Source organism: Macrotis lagotis, chromosome 5 (genome assembly GCF_037893015.1).
Source record: "Macrotis lagotis isolate mMagLag1 chromosome 5, bilby.v1.9.chrom.fasta, whole genome shotgun sequence".
Classification (NCBI taxonomy): Eukaryota; Metazoa; Chordata; class Mammalia; order Peramelemorphia; family Peramelidae; genus Macrotis; species Macrotis lagotis.
Genome location: NC_133662.1, coordinates 12,609,928 through 12,626,723, shown reverse-complemented (window position 1 = coordinate 12,626,723; position 16,796 = coordinate 12,609,928). Strand labels below are relative to the sequence as shown.

Genomic DNA, 16,796 nt, shown 5'->3' with positions numbered 1-16,796 from the left:
ACTGAAGGAATCCACCTGTCAGCTCCTGAAAGAGTTCTCCCCCCCAAAAAAAACTGCCCAGGAATATTTTAGCCAAATTCCAGAATGTCCAAGTCAAAGAGAAAATATTACAAGCACCCAGAAAGAAAGGTCAAATATTGTGGATTACATAGGATTTAGCAGTGTCTACCTTAAGGGCTAGTAAGACTTGGAATATCAAATTCTGGAAGGCAAAAGAGCTTGGATTACAATGGAGAATCAACTACCCAGCAAAAATGAACATCCTCTTACGGGTAAAAAAGATGGACATTCAATATAACAGGTGACTTTCAAACTTTCCTGTTAAAATGACAAGAACCTAACAGAAAAATTGATCTACAAGTAGAAGACTCAAGCAAAGCACAGCCTGTGGACAAAAGAGTGAACAGGACGGGCAAATTATGAGGGATTTAATGATATTGAACTGATTGTATTCCTGCATGGAAAGATGAAACTGATAACTCATATGAAGGCACAGAAGGGAGGTTAAGTATGAAGGTATAATATATTATAAAGATGCAGTCAATGGGCAGAAAAGGAATATACTGAAAGGGTAAGGAGAGCTAGAATGAGCTAAGATATTTCACATAAAATAATCAAGAAAGGGATGGCTAGGTTGCACAATGGATAGAGCACTGGCCCTGGAGTCAGGAGGACTTGAGTTCAAATCCGGTCTCAGACACTTAATAATTACCTAGCTGTGTGACCTTGTACAAGTCACTAAACCCCACTGCCTTGCAAAAAACAAAAAAATAAACCAACAACAAAAGAATCGAGAAAAAGTTTTTGCAATGGAGTGGAAGGGGTAAACTGAGGGGGAATGAGTGAGCCTTCATTCAGAAATGACTCAGAGGGAAATAGAGTACAGGGTACAGAAATCTATCTTACCCTTGAGGAAAAAGGAGATGAAAGGGATGGGAGAAAGTGGACAGGAGGAAGTGAGGGATGTACATGATAGAAGAGAGGGAAGATTGTGGGAGAGGGTGGCCAGATGCAAAACACTTTTGAGAAGGGACAAAGTGATTAGAGAGAGAGAATAGAATAAATGGGAGGATGAATAGAATGAAGGGAAATACAGTTAGCAATAGTAACTGTGGGGAAAAAATATTGAAGCAACTTCTCTGATGATTATGATAAAGAACATAATCATCCCAGATACAGAGCTGATGGAATCTGAACACAAACTATAGAACTTTTTTTCCTTTTTCTTTCACTTTATTTTTCCTGAAGTTTCTCTCTCTGGGGGTGGAGGGTAATTATGTTTAGTTTTAAAAGACTTTTGTAGTAATGTGAGTATAAATAAATATTAAAAAATAAATTGCAAAAGGGATGATTTAGGATATGTTAAATTAAAAAGGGCTTGAACAAGTAAAAGCAATGCAGTCAAAATTGGAGGGAATATAGAAAGTTGGAAAATAATTTTAACAGTATTTCTGATAAAGTATTCATTTTTAAAATTAGGTAACAAAGTCAAATTTGTAAGATTACAAGTCATTCTCCAATTGATAAATGGACAAAGAATAGTACTAAGCAATTTTCAGATGAAGAAATTAAAGCTATATATAATCATTATTAAAACAAATTAAAACAACTCTGAGGTACTACATCACACCTATCAGATTGGTTTAGATGACAAAAAAAGGAAAATGATCAGTTGAAGAGGATGTGGAAAAATTGGGATACATGCATTATTGATGGAGTTGTGAACTAATCCCACAGTTCTGGAAAGCAATTTGGAATATGCCCCAAGGGCAATAAAACTGTGCATATCCTCTGATTCTGCAATACCACTACTAGGGCTATTTCCCAAAGGGATTATAAAAAATTGAAAAGTCCCACATGTACAAAAATATTTATAGCAGCTCTTTTTGCAGTGGCAAAGAAATGGAAATTGGATGGATGCCCATTTGCTGAACAAATTAAGGTATATAAATGTTATGGAGTACTGCTGTTCTGTAAAAAATCATAACTGGCCAGACAAAGGAAAAGCATGGAAAGACTTGCATGAACTGCTGCTGAGTGAAGCATGCAGATCCCAGAGAACCACTGTACACATTAACAACAAAGTGAGATAGTCAACTATGATAGATGCAGTTTCTCTCAACAGTTCAGTGATCAAAAGACTATCCTGAGAGACCTCTTATGGAAAACATCATCCACATCCATAGTCTGAATACAGAATGAAGCATACTATACTCACTTTTTAAAACTTTTATGCTTTTTTTTCTCATGGTTTTTTCCCTTAGTTATAATTCTTCTTTCACAATATGACATAACTATACACGTACTTTTACCAGATAGTTCACCACCAAGGAGAGGAGGAAGGAGAGAGACAGTGTTAGAAAAATGTAGAACTCAAAAAGTTGCAAATGGATGAATGTTGAAAACTACCTTTGCATGTAATTGGAAAAAAATACAAAAAATGGGGGGGGGGAGAATACTATAAAGAGTGAGTGATGATCAGAAGAAGTTCAAAGAGGAGAAAGAAGGTTGTTGGGATCAAGAACACAATTAGAAAGGCTAGTCTTAATAAGGAAAAGGTTTATTTCTTTCTCAAATGAGAAGCTTCTATGTTCTCAGTAGACCTCTTTTTAAGAGAAACTTGCTAGTATATAGTGACTTGAAAAATGAATTCCAAAAGAATACCTTTAACAGTGTGACATGAAGGAAGAATAAAAAGATTGTCATGAAGCAACGAAATCCAGTTGAGAATAACAAAATTAGATCCAATTGACACATTTGTGTGACCTCCTCCAGCAATATTTTGTCATATATGAGTCAGGATGGATAAAGTAAAGTTATGTAAGTTATGATATCAATAGGACAAGGAATCAAGGAATACTCGAGATTTTTTTAACTAGTGGCTTAAGACTGCATAGAGAAGAAAAGGCAAAGAAGGGATAATATCTGAGAGAACAAATAGAAGAGTTCATAAAAAGGACAGAGTAGGTTTATTAAGAGAAAAAAGTTGGATAGTTGTGATAAGAGAGAAGAATTTCAGAATTCTGAATTACAGAAGTCATTATGAGTGATTTTAAGATCAAGGTTGGTTAACTTGAACTGAGAGGCTAAGGCATTTGAAGGTATATTAATATACATTCAAATATGAACACAGGGATTAAGATAGAGAGTAAGTAGATACCAAAATCTGGATGTGGTAATATAGCTAATATTTATATAGCACTTTTAAAGTCTGTGTAATATTTAATATTTATATATGATTACTTATTTGAGCCTCATAACAAACCTGTTATTATTATCCCTATCTTACAGATAAAGAAATTGAACCTTGACAGAGGTTGTGATTTGCTTATGGTCATGCAATTAGCCAGTTATTGATTCCAACTCCAGCACTGAATCAAATATGCTACCTAACTGCCTCAAGAAGTAGTTGCTAAGTGACCAAGAGTCTAGCTATTCCTCCTTCTGACACAGTGGAGGAGAGAAAATAACATGAGAGAAGCTATATACTCAGTTTTCAAGAGGACGGCCAGAGATGAAATGGCTTTTGAAGTCAGCTTACATTGTGTATAAGATGGAAGGAATGTGAGAATCAGAAGCCAAATACAAAGGAAAGTTTATCAAGACAAAGAGGTTTCAAAAGGCAGAATTAAGATAAAGACTTGCCCAAGGTCACACAGCTAGTAGAAGTCAAGTGTCTGAGGCTGGATTCAAATTTCTGTCCTCCTAACTCCAAGGGGTCAGTGCTCTACCCACTGGGACACCTATTTGCTCTGGTTGTAGGAATCATAAACAAATGAAGAAAAGTTGGAGACTCCAGGTGGAATCTACAGCCAGAATTGTGATATGACTGGACATCACAGGAATTCTAAAGAACAGAATTTGATTTAAATTTGCAGAACCCCCTTCTCAGTAATAAAAAATCATTTTGCTCAAAACTTGTATCCTAACCTCCACAATTCTATTATTCTCTTCTAGCTAAATGATAGCTATAACTGGACACTGCTTTCAAGCAAGTAATAATGAAAAAAGTATTAAAAAATCAAATCAAATTCTCAATATTTTAAGTAAAAGTTTTATAAAAATTCTTTCATAAATTCAGAATCTCACTAGAGAAAATTATGATCTTGTCTTAGCAAAAAGATTTCTCTATTGTTTGATTTACTACATGTGCACTCATAAAAAAAATTTTAAAATATACTTACCTATTCCAGGTGCCTCTCCTTCCTGGTATATAAATTTCAGTGTTTTACAACCATCTTTCTTAAAAAATGTGGCAAATGGTTCCATCTAGGAAATTGAAGAGTAAATCTGCTATTAAACTAAAATTATAAGAGAAAATTAAATTCAAATTTTCAACTTAGACTAACAAAAATGAATTCTAATTTTAGCTTGAGATTTTAAGACTAAATGAAAGCAATTTGTTGATTGTAGATACTTTGCTATTAAATATGTATATAACTTATACCAGGCATTTTATCTTCTCTGCTTCCTCACTGATAAAAGATAATTTTTGTAACTTCATAGACTCTTTTGGAAAGAAAAGCAGTAAGTAATGTATAACTTTGAGCCTTGCAAAAGATAAATGCAAAATATTATTAAGAAACCAACCCGGATTCCATACTGATGATGAAGCATGGCATAAAAGAAAAAGACAGGGTACAAAATGGCATATATATTTCATTTTGTTTCTGTTATTTGGAAAGCACCTGGGTTAAATGACTTGCCCAAGGTCACACAACTAGGTAATTATTAAGTGTCTGAGGGCGGATTTGAACTCCCATCCTCCTGACTTCAAGGCCAGTGCTCTATCCATTGATATATGGAATTTATTTTGCTTGGCTATGCATATTTATTACAAGAACTTTCTTTTTAATTTTTCAATAGGAGGAATAGGGGAAAATAAATGAGTGTTAACTAAAAAACAAAAAGATATTAAGCAAAGCTACTTTATAGTGTTAATGTAAGAAATGATAATTTTCCCTTTAAACTAACATTTTATTTATGTTTCAGGATACATGATTTAAACCACAGGGTATATGGATCTCTGATTTGTTTTATTATTAGGAGTGCCCAGGTAAGAAAATTCCCTCTGACAATGCAGATCAACACCTTCCCTGTAACTTGTACTCTTAATATGAGTTGCCTACGGATTGAATAGGTCAAGGAACTTGACAAAGTCAAACTGCCAGTATATATTAGTGCTGGGATTTGAATTCAGGTCTTCCTGGCTTTGAAGATGGCTATCTATTCACCACATCAAGCTTCCTTTCACTTGAATAATAATAAAGTCAAATTTCTTTTATATTTGGGGGGGTAGTTTTATTTAAGGCAATGGGCTTAAATAACTTGCCCAAGTTCACACAGCTAGTAAATTATTAAGTGTCTGAGGCCAAATTTAAACTCAGGTCCTCCTGACTGCAGGGCCGGTGCTCTATCCTCTGCGCCACCTAGCTGGCTCTTTCAAATTTTTATTTAAAAGTCATTTTGGGGGTTGGATTTTTTTTTTGCAAGGCAATGGGGTTAAGTGGCTTGCCCAAGGCCACACAGCTAGGTAATTACTAAGTGTCTGAGACCGGATTTGAACCCAGGTACTCCTGACTCCAGGGCTGGTGCTCTATCCCTATTTAAAAGTCATTCTTTAAGTGATCATATTCAGACCTGGAAGGGAGCTTAGGAAACACTTTGTCCCAAAACTTTTTTTAAGCAATTAAGGAAACTGAGGTGCAGAAAAATTAAACCATTTTCCCAAGATCAAAAAGACTTAGGATCTACATCCCTCTATAGAATCATTTTTAAAAGTCCAATTTACCTGATTATTTATAAAGCAGTCATAAAAATAATTTCCCTCAATTTTAAATTAGGAAGTACTATACATGATTTTTCCCAAATACATTGATTTCAAATAATTCTTTCTCTCTTATATAGAATGTCAAGTTACTGATAATTTCAGTTAAGTAATCCAAGTCCAACAAAGCCACTTATCTTTGAAGATTTGGTTCCAGCTAACTTTTCATGGCTTGCCCTTCTATCTCTCAAGTGATTCTAACAGACTTCTTTATAAAGGAGTCACTGCCTCTCAACAAAACTATTCTCATTTATCCACTGATGCGTCACTAATGCAGTTAATAATTCATAACTGTGTGTCTATCTAAAAACATTTTCTCATCACTATCTCCTGATTCTGAATGCCCCCTCCTATTTTTGAAGCCAAGGAAATTCTCAAAACTAAACCAGAATTCTGGTACCAAAATGGAAGAGGAAGAAAGTCCTGGAAGCCCCCACAAATTCCCCTGCAAACAACTTGAAAACCACCTCAGAATCAATTTAGGAACAAGAAAGTACTTTTTTAAAAAAAGTCTTACTTGATGTGCTTAATATGCTTAAAGTCTTACTTAATCTATCTCACAGTGGGTAGCACAGTGGATAGAGCACCGGCCCTGGAGTCAGGAGTACCTGGGTTCAAATCCGGTCTCAGACACTTAGTAATTACCTAGCTGTGTTGGCCTTGGGCAAGCCACTTAACCCCATTGCCTTGCAAAAAAAAAAAAAAATTAAAAAAAGAGAATCACACAACAAAGGGCCTATAGCAAGTTTCCAAGTCTCAGGGCATCCAACTGCAAGGCCCTGACCCCATGTAATCCAATAGCCGTGATGCCAGTGAGTGAGTCTATGAGGCCCTACACCAGTAGGTGCTCCCCCTCCACAGGTTGACCATTCCTGAAATCCTGCATCTGGGGTCAGTAAATAGCAAGATCCTGTTCCCAGGACTGGCAAGCAGAGAGATCCTAACTATACACAATTCAACCTCCCAGGACAGATCAGCAGGAAGACACTTACCCACCTATCTCCAGTGCAAGTCAGGAGCTGAGCATGTGGCCTAATGAAAGCCAGGAGCAAGACCCCAAACCCAGAGGCTTGGTCATGGAAGAAGTAAAGCACAACTCTCACATAAAAATACCAGGTCACAAAATAGGCAGACAAAAAAAAAAGAATTGACTATTAGATGATACTAAGCGTGACAGGGAAGATCAAGGCACAAACTTAGAAGGGAATAACAGTGTCAAAATGGCTATATTGAAGTCTCAAAGAAAAATTGTATTTTGGTTGCAGGCAACAAAAGAACTCCTGGAAAAGTTTAAAAATGATTTTAATAAAGCAAATTAGACTAGTAGAAGAAACATTGAAAAAAAAGAAATTGGAATAAGAGGACAATCATGAAAAAGGAGTCAACAGCTTAGTAAAAAAAAAATTTTTAAATGAAAAAAATACACAAAAATGCATTAAACAAAAGTTTGCCTTAAAAAATAGAACTGGTGAAATAGAAAAGGAGGTACAAAAACTCACCGAAGAAAATAATTCCTTTAAAATTAAAATTGGAAAAAAACGGAAATTCTTTTGGAAATAAAACTGATCTGGAAAATGTATCTAGGAGAAACGTTTTAAGTTATTGGATAGCCTGAAAACCATGATTTAAAAAAAAATACCTAGATAACATCTTTCAAGAAATTACCAAGGAAAACTACCCTTCTAGCCTAGAACCAGAGAAAAAAAAATTGAAAGAATGCACTGATCGCCACCTAAAAGAGATCCCAAAATGAAAACTCCCAGGAATATTATTTATATATATATGAAAATCTTTTCCATCTTTCTTCTCTTTACTCTTTTAATCTTTATTTCAAGTGTCCTTGGAATAACTTTTCTTAGTCAAATGCCTTGCCAATCTTTCATTAAAGTAATTTTGCTTCTATCTGATTTATGGGATTTTATTGCTTAAAACTATCCATCATCCTTCTTCATATATTACAAACTAGTTCCTGTTCTAATTGGCATCCATATCTGTGCAATCAGCAAATGAGACATTTTTCTGACTGAGGTATTTTCTAGGCTCTTTTAGTCTCCTTGTAGCAATTGATTTCTAAATTTACTGTTCTATTAGCCGAACTTCCCTATAAAACTAGTATATAATTGATATTAATGTCAATTCTGTTGTTCACTTCCAATTTTTGAAGGGTCATTGGGGCTATTACATATTTAAATATTTAGGATTAAGTCGCTTTGACTTAATACTTCATAATTCTTTATAATTTTTACTAATTTTTATTTTACCTGTAACAAAGTGATGTTCTGAATTTAAAGTGGAAGAGAGATTTCAAGGAAATCTCTCACATAAATAACAAATCTTTTCCTGTCTATTAAAATATCTTTCATTTTTATGCCTATTAGTTGATGTTCCCAAAATTTAGTGACTATCAATCCTTTACTTGAAGAAAGCATTCATGATATAAAAGCTGAATAATGAGGTAGAGCAGAAAGATTCAAAGTGGCAAATTGGTGATTCCCAAATAGTGGAAACTCTAATCTAGATCCTAACCTTAAGTCAAAGTTTTTAACACTTTTTTGAGTGTCATGGTCCCCCCCCCGCCCCCGGCAATTTAATATAGCCTATGGATAAATTCTCAAAATGATGTCTTTTAAATCCATAATATCCATAGTATCACAAAAGAAACAAATAACATTCAAATAATTATCAAACTATTGAAAAGAATTCAAAGACCCCAAGTTAAAAGTCCCTTGCTCTAGATAATGTTAGCTTTGGGTGACAAAAGTAAAGTCCAGCTCCTAAGTCGAGCAATTTATATCTGGATTTCAATATCTGCATTTATGTTAAAGGATCTTATCCAAATTGTAAGATAACACATCCTATCCTATAAGATATTAAGAGCTTAAATATTTGTCTATAAGTAAGAAAAAAGTATCAATTTTTATACCACCTTTGGAATTTGGACCACTATAGTCACCTATTTAATGTGTTTTTTTTCTTTTAATATACCTGATATAAGTCATTTCAATTGCTTGCTGTTATTTCTAGTAAGAAGTCCTGTTCCAGCTCCAGTCACAAACTGAGTCTTTAGAATCAGATTCCATAAAAATTCTAAGCTCTGGGCTCACTCACTAGAAAAACGTTCTTACTCCAGAAGCCTGGGAAAAAACTATAGGGGCTTGTGGTGATCAACACATTTGTGATCTATTAGTGTTCTGTTTGTTTTATGGCCACAGTCACAATAAAATTAACTGTTTCCTGGTTCTTCCTACTGTTTGATTTTCCTTCCTCCTTTACCTAAAAAAAAAATTCATTTTTCTTAATCACTTTTCTAACTTATGAAGTAGTTTTGCATTTAATCCTATTCTGAGATAATTTGGGAGTTAACTAATTTTACCTTTCCCTGTGTTCACAATAGTGGAGTTAAAAAGTAACCTTTAATCCTCCCATAATAATACAAAAATAGGCCTTCGGGGTCAAGAAAATACATTGACGGCCACCGTCCCAGTGAAACTTTTCATTAACGACCCTTAGTTTTCAGCAGAAAGGCATCGTGGCTCCGCAGCCACCCTACAACTCACTGTTGGGCAGTCCAGGATCATCTCCTCGATTGTCGCCAGGTCTAAACTCAGCTTTGCCGAGAGGACTTCAAAAATGTGATTGAACGCCGAACTGATCTTCGATCTCCGGTTCTCCCGCGCTTCCTTATACCTGGCCTGGGGTGGGAGAGCCAAAGGGGGAGCCTTCAGCCGCCAGCCCTGCCCCCTCACCGGGCCTGCCCCTCAGCCCGGCCCCCCAGCCCACCCCCAGCCCGGGCTCAGCCCCAACCTGCTTCTCTTTCATGGTCTCCTGGACGGCCTGGATGCAGCTCAAGCTCCGATAGAACTTGGAAGGTCTGCGGGAGTGCGGCAGGGAGCTTTCGGAGGGCACGATTCTGCTGGGCGGCTTCCGAAGGCGGGTCACGTCGCGGGGGTCGTCCTCGGGGAGCACCACGGACTCCGGCCGTGCTGGGGCCGCCGCCTCCCGGTTGCTTCGCATCCCACCTTCTCGGCTAGGGCCAGCGTGGCCCCTGGTGGAGGCGCTGACCTCTCTCGGAGGGGCAGCGGGAGTAGGGGAAGGGTTGGGGCCTCCCGATGGTCCCCCATCCTCGGGAGGAGCGCCCTCCTCTTCTGGCGGATCGGATGAACCGGCGCCCTTGTCTGGTGGAGACGCCCCAGCGCCCCCTTCCTTATTCATGTTTTGTTCTTAGGATACTTTCAGCTTCAAAACCTGCATGTTTAAAAAGTGATTTTTTTTTAACGTTTAATAATATATCTTCCAATCCCACTGCTTGCTGGCCCCTGCCTCCCGCTCTTCCAGATCACATTGCACAGTTTAATTTATTACTAGTAACCCGGGAGAACCAGTGAACTGCAAGATACAGATGGTTTTTATATGGCAACATAACATATAACACCCAACCACAAGATACAATACAACCACAATGCAACCTCAGCACAGTTAAATCAAGTATCAGCTATTTCAGAAAACCTCAGGCACTTGATACCTTTTACCTTTGTAGAAGTTTAGAACCAAGGAGTAAGTAAAAAAGATTCTAACACTAATAATGATAGCTAGTATTTCTATATTGTCTACTATGTGTCAGGCCCTATGCAAAGAAATTTACAAATGTATCACGTTAACAATCCTGGAAAAGAGATGTTTTTATCCCTGTTTTATAGAAGAGAAAACTAAGGCAAGGTAGAGATTCACAGTTGCAAGTTTAAGTGATTTGCCCAAGTCACTGAGCAGTTTTGAACTTTGTATCAGTTCATATTCTTCCAGGTTTCTATGAGCCCATTCTTTTCATCACTTCTAATGGCATATTATTGCATTCAAAGATTATCATTTATTTGTTCAGCCACTTCTCCAGTTGATGGGCAGCCCCTCAATTTCTAGTTCTTTGCAACTCCAAAAAAGAGGGCCTATAAAGATTTTCTTTTTTTTTTGTATGAGATACAGTCCCAGCAGTGTTGTGAATATGAGTGGGTTAAAGGGCATGCATAACTGAGTAACTTTAGGGACATAACTCCAAGCTGTTTCAGAACTGGACTATATATAACAATTCTACCAACTATTCATTAATATTCCTGTTTTCCTGGATCCTCCAATAGTTATATTTATTTTATTTTGTCAATTTAGCCCATCTGAGGTGTACATTGAAATTCAGAGTTGCTTACTTTGTATATACCTATTGATAGCTTGGAATTCATCCTTTGAAAGTTGCCTATTTATATCCTTTGACTATCACCTGGGGAATAGCTCTAATGAATCTATCAAATACATATATATCTTGAGAATGACACTAATAACAATTTCTCTGCAAAGATTTTTTTGCTTTAATTTTAGCTATATTGGTTTTGTTTATGTAAAAAGTTTTTAATATCTTCAAAATTATTTACTTTATCTTCTCTGATTCTCTGTCTTTGGGGGTCATAAACTCTTCTCCTATCCATAGTAATTTCTTTATTGCTCCTGTAATTTATTTACGCTATGAGCGCAAAAAGATATTTAATGAATGGATTGTAAGAAAGCAGAAGCAATTATTGTATCCTATTCTTTCTTAAAAGCATAGTGAAAGGAAAAAGAGCTTTAGGTTTAGAGTTATGAAGGAACTTCTGGGTCATGAGAAAATTTTTTTAGGATAGGGAGAAATAAGCATGTTAAATCAAATTAATCAACCAACCAACATTAAGTATCTACTATGACCCAGGTGCTGTGCTAGATGCTAGGGATATAAAGACAAACTCAGGAATATATATATAGAATTTTTTTAAAAGGCAACATCAGAAAGGAAGAGACAGAAGACTTCTGCTTTTGGATAGGGTAGTAGGTATAATGCAGTGGCTTCAAATTCAAATGGAAATAGCTCCTCACAGCTAATATTGACTTAGAAAAACATCAAATTAGCATTTTCTATGTTAATTAACATTATCTATATCTAACATTTTAAAATTTATTTTGTTAAACTTTCCCAATTACATTTTAATGGTTCACTCTCGGGAACAGTCTTAACTGAGACTTCTAAATTCTAAATTCAGGTCTAAGGTGTGAGAAGAGAAGAGGTTTTTAATAACTTCTGAGGAGAAAACACTCTTTATTCTTGGTATAGAGTCAAGCAGAAAAGAAGAAACATGTTGGAACAGTAATGATAACCAAGATAAAGAAGGAATCCTACACACTATAGGTTTTTATATGTCAATATAACGTATAACACAAATTATGTTACATATGTGTGTATGTGTATATATATATGTAAAACCAAACATTCCTCAATAAATAAGTGATGAAAAGATAAAAAGATCAATCACTATGTGAAAAAATGTTCTAAATGCAAATTTTAAAAAACTAAAATATAACACAAGTATGTTAAAAAAAGGCAGTGTGGCAGATTCCATTGTCAGATAAAAAACACTAATAACTGATTCTAGAGCTGTGAATTGATCCAACTAGTCCCCCCAAAAAACCAACTTGTTATTCTATTTTGTTAAATGACTAAATAAAGATTTCATTATCTTTGTGAAAAGAAGCTCCTCTCCACAAACTCGCCAAACAAATCTAGAAAATGCTCCAGATTGAATCCTAATAGAAAAAATCCAGCAAAGGTCATATCTTTCTACCCCAGCTCAACATAGAAAGACAAACAGGCACTGGGGATCAATCCTCCAAAGAGCACACACACTAAAAGCACCCTGGCACCCAAGGACTGTACACCAGAGCAAGAAGAGGTCCCAAACACAACAGTGGCACCTCCCCAAACATTTACTGGGCTATTATGACAAGTAGATAAATATATAATCTGTCAACTTTGTTGCCCTCTACCCATTTCCAAGGGTGAAGTTAGAAAAGGAATGGTTTTCCAGGTAGGGAGGCCCTAGGCTATGCATGAAAAAAGGAGAAAGTTCAGAAGCCAGTAGCAGCAGCAGCAGCAAGAGTATGGCTCAGACTTCTAGAGCAAAGCAGTCTTATTTACAATGTCCAGCCTAACCTGTGAAGAATCACCAAGGTAGAAATATCAAACCAAATAGCAACCTATATATAGTTCTGCTGCTCTGAGTCAACAGAACTTTTCAGAGGGCTGACAGGAGTAGACTAGCAGGAGACTACTCTTGCTCAGCCCAAACCCATATTAGAACTTGTAGAACTCAAACAGAAAAGAGAGGGGGTAACAATCAGAGTTTTCCCTCAAGTGTGGTATTTTGGTGGCACTGAGAGTTTGCTATCCTCAGTCTGTTATTGAGATTTGGAAATAACACAACAATTAGTACCCCAAGAAACAATCCAACCACTTCCCTCCAGAAGTGTGATAGAAATCAAGCCTGATTTCATCAAATCTAAAGTCAGGAAGTGGATTGGAAAAATGGGAAAACAAAAGGAAAAAAGAATCATCCTACCATAAATGAACCACTATGGTGGCAGAGGCATTCAAGACAATCTTAGAAAAAGGAATGACTCCAAAATATTTACAAGAAAAAACTCACAGAAAAATACAACTTGGATACATACTCAACTGCAATTTCTGAAAGAGATGAAGCACTAGTTTTACAAACAGTTTAAAATTGTTTTATAAATAGAATGAGTGTGTTTTAGGGGAAAACATGAGAGCTATGGAAGAAATAACTGGAAAGAGAATAAAGTTAGGCATAATATGTACAAAATCTTGATCAAGCAAAAATCTCTCTAAAAATTAGAATGGGCCAAATGGAAGCCAAAGATTCTATGAGGCAACAAGAAATACTGAGTCAAAGTCAAAAAAAATTTTAAATGTAAGAAAATTTAAGAATTTGAAAATAAACTGACTTGTAAAATATGAGGAAAAAGGAATTAAGGTCACTTCACTACCTGAAATAAATGATTTTTTAAAAAAGAGCCTACAATCCTATTCCAAGTAATCTCAAAAGAAAACTGCCCAGATATCTTTGAAACAGAGAGCCAAGTAGAAACAGAAAGAATTCACAGATCACCTCCCAAAAATAACATGAAAACTCCTAGGAACAATATCATCAAAATCCAGTTTCCAGGTCAAATAAAAAATACAACAAAGATTTAGAAAGAACTAAAATACCAGAGCCAGAGTTGGTATCACAAATGGCAGCCACCACCATCCTTCCTCCTTTTTTTCTTTCCTTCCTCTCTCCCTCCTTCCTTGGAATATATATTCCAAGTTTCACAATTAAAAATACCTTATTCAGAAAAAAAATGAGCGTTTTCTTGCAGAAGGGGAAAAATAATACTTTAATATTCCTTTAAAGAATTGCCTAGCACTCCATGTGAAAAGACCAGAGCTGCACATAAACTTTCTAATTCAAACACAAAAGTTTAAAAAATTAATTAAAAGGTAAAAAATGAACAATCTCTAAAGGGCTAAACCACAATAATATGTCATCTCTAAATCCTAACTTTATCAGGGTCATAGAAGGAATCTAATTAGATATAGTTAGATTTGTCACACTGGAGAATAGACTCCAGTAGGGAGAAACAGAGTAGGGTGTCTGCCCAGTAATTAGGTGTTGCAGTAGTGAAAAATCAATCTCTGCTTGCTCCTCATCTGTAAAATGGGAATAAAAACAGCATCCATTTGAGAAGATCAAATGAGATAATTACAAAGTGCCTACCTTATATAGTAGAACTATGCAATATTAGTTATTATTATCATTATGATTATTCTTTCTATATGGCACTCCCTTAAGGAAGGAAGGGACAAAGGGAATAACACAACTATCAACAATTTATAATTGCAGATCTACAAATGCTAAAATTTTTACAATTTAAAACTGTAGAAATTTTTCTACAGTTTTTTTCTTTAGAGATTTAAGTGATTGGCCCAGGGTCACAAAGTCAAAATAAGTCAGGGGCAGGATTTGAACCTAGGTCTTCCTGTAGGTGAAGGGATGTTAAACTATTGGTTGATCCTCCTCTGCTCTTCAAGGTCCTCCTCTCCAAGTCTTCTCTTCATCCTTCTCTTGCCTCAATACTTTTTCCTTTCACCCTCTTCTTCCATCCCCTTCCTCCTCCTTCCTTCCTTCTTTCCTTCCTTCTTACCCTCCTTACTTCCTCCCTTAACTTCCTTCCTTTCCTCTCTCCCTCCTTTCCTTCCTTCCTCCCTTCTTTCCTTCCTCCCTTCCTTCCTCCCTCCTTTCCTCTCTCCCTCCTTTCCTCTCTTCTTTCCTTCCCTTGTATCCCCTCTCCCTCCTTTCCTTCTTTCTTCCACCCTACCTTCCTTACTTCCTCCCTCCTTGACTTCCTTCCTTCCTCTCTCCCTTTCCTTCCTTTCTTCCTCTCTCCCTCTTCTTTCTTTCCTCTTCCCCTCTCGCCCAACCTCCCTCCTCTGCCTTCCTCCCTCCTTCCCTTCTTTCCTTCCTTTTCCCCTCTCTCCCCCTCTCCCCCTCCCTCCCTTCCTTCCTCCTTTCTTTCCTCTCTCCCTCCTTTCCTCTCTTCTTTCCTTCCCTTCCATCCCCTCTCCCTTTCCTCCTTTCTTCCTCCCTTTCTTCCTCTCTCCCTCTTCCCCTTCCTTCCTTCCTCTCTCTCTTTTCCTTCCTTCCCTCTCCTTCATTCCTTCCCCTCTTTTCCTTTTTCCTTCCTCCCTAATTTCCTTCCTTCCTTTCTTCCTCCTTCCCTTCCTCTTTTTTCCTTCTTCCCTTCTCCTTCCTTTCCTTCCTTCTCTCCCTCTTTCCCTTCCTTCTCCACTCCCTCCTCTCCTTCTTCCTTCCTCCCTTTCTTCCTCTCCTTCCTTCCCTCCCTTCTTTCCTTCCTTTCTTCCTCTTTCCCCTTCGTATCTTCCTTCCTCTCTCCCCTCCTCCTCTACCTTCCTTCCTCTTTCCCTCCTTTCTTTCTTCCTTTTCTCTCCTTCCTTACCTTCTGTCCTCTTCCCTTTCCTTCCTTTCCTCCCTCCTTCATCCTTTCCCTTTTCCTTCTTCCTTCCTCTCCCTCCTTTCCTTCTTCCTCCCTCCCCTCTTTCCTTCTTCCCCCTCTCCTTTTCTCCCTTCCTCTCTTTCTTTCCTTCCTTCCTCTTTCCCTCTCTCCCTTCCTTTCTTCCTTCCTCCTCCTATCCCTCCTTTCCTTCCTTCCTTTCTCCCTCTCTTTCTTCTTTCCTCCCCTCCTTCCTTCCATCTCTACCCCGTCCTCCCTATCACCACAACTTCCTTTCTCAGGTTCAACTATAAAGAGACGAAGGGAAAATCAGGGAAAGCAGGGAAGAGTAGGGGAGAGAGAGCGGGTAACCTGCAAGACATTTACCCAGGGACATGCAGGGAATTTAGGTCAACGGTTTCCCAGATTTCTACTGTTTACTCTTTTCTCTCCGAGTAAAACGGCTCTACGGCGGGTCTGCTCGCGCCTGGGTCAAATAATGAGGAGTGGGCTGAAAACGGGCTGTTGACATTCGAAATTTCCGCAAACTGCCTCGCGCAACAATTACCCTTCCCCCCTCACCCCAACCCCCAACTCCCAACCTTACTGGATTCTCTAGACTGCGCATGAGCTGTTTTAACCCGCCTCTCTTACCCAGTTGTGTTTGCCTCCCCCATCACCCCGCGTCTTAGGCGTAGAACTGAAAAGGGACTTCCCAGGTCAAGTGCCAACCCTAAATTTGAGGGGGTTTTTTGCAACTTCCAGCTCTTGTCCCTGGTTCTACCTTGTGAGGCTAACCAGAGATAACCAGGCAGAAACAAATCTAAGTACTTTTTAAAATCTCAGTCTTCATTGTAGGTAACTATCAGGATCCCTTGAACTTGAAGACAATTATCATGTAATCCAAGTTTCCCATTGGTTGGCTGAGTTAAATCATCTGATGACTTCCTTTTAACTCCCTTATACTCAAAGACTGCTTTAGCTAAAACCAAAGTAAACAGTATCATACATTATAACCTAGTAAAATTCATACCACGAAGGAAGAGCCAGTTCACTTTAGGAAAACAATCAGCATAATTGACCACATCAATAACAAAACTAATAG

At 37.4% G+C, this 16,796-nt stretch overlaps 1 protein-coding gene across 1 annotated transcript in view; it reads right to left on the bottom strand.

The window, feature by feature from the left end:
* Positions 1–16,175, bottom strand: part of LOC141523566 (dynein axonemal heavy chain 8) — a 412,522-nt gene extending 396,347 nt beyond the window's left edge. The window contains exons 1-4 of the mRNA XM_074236848.1: positions 16,079–16,175; positions 9,632–10,072; positions 9,385–9,519; positions 4,185–4,269 (exon numbers count right to left, since the gene is read on the bottom strand). Coding sequence (XP_074092949.1) covers positions 4,185–4,269; positions 9,385–9,519; positions 9,632–10,039 — 628 coding nt within the window. The 5' untranslated portion in view covers positions 10,040–10,072; positions 16,079–16,175. The remainder of the gene's footprint in view (positions 1–4,184; positions 4,270–9,384; positions 9,520–9,631; positions 10,073–16,078) is intronic.
* Between the last annotated feature and the right edge of the window lie 621 nt (positions 16,176–16,796).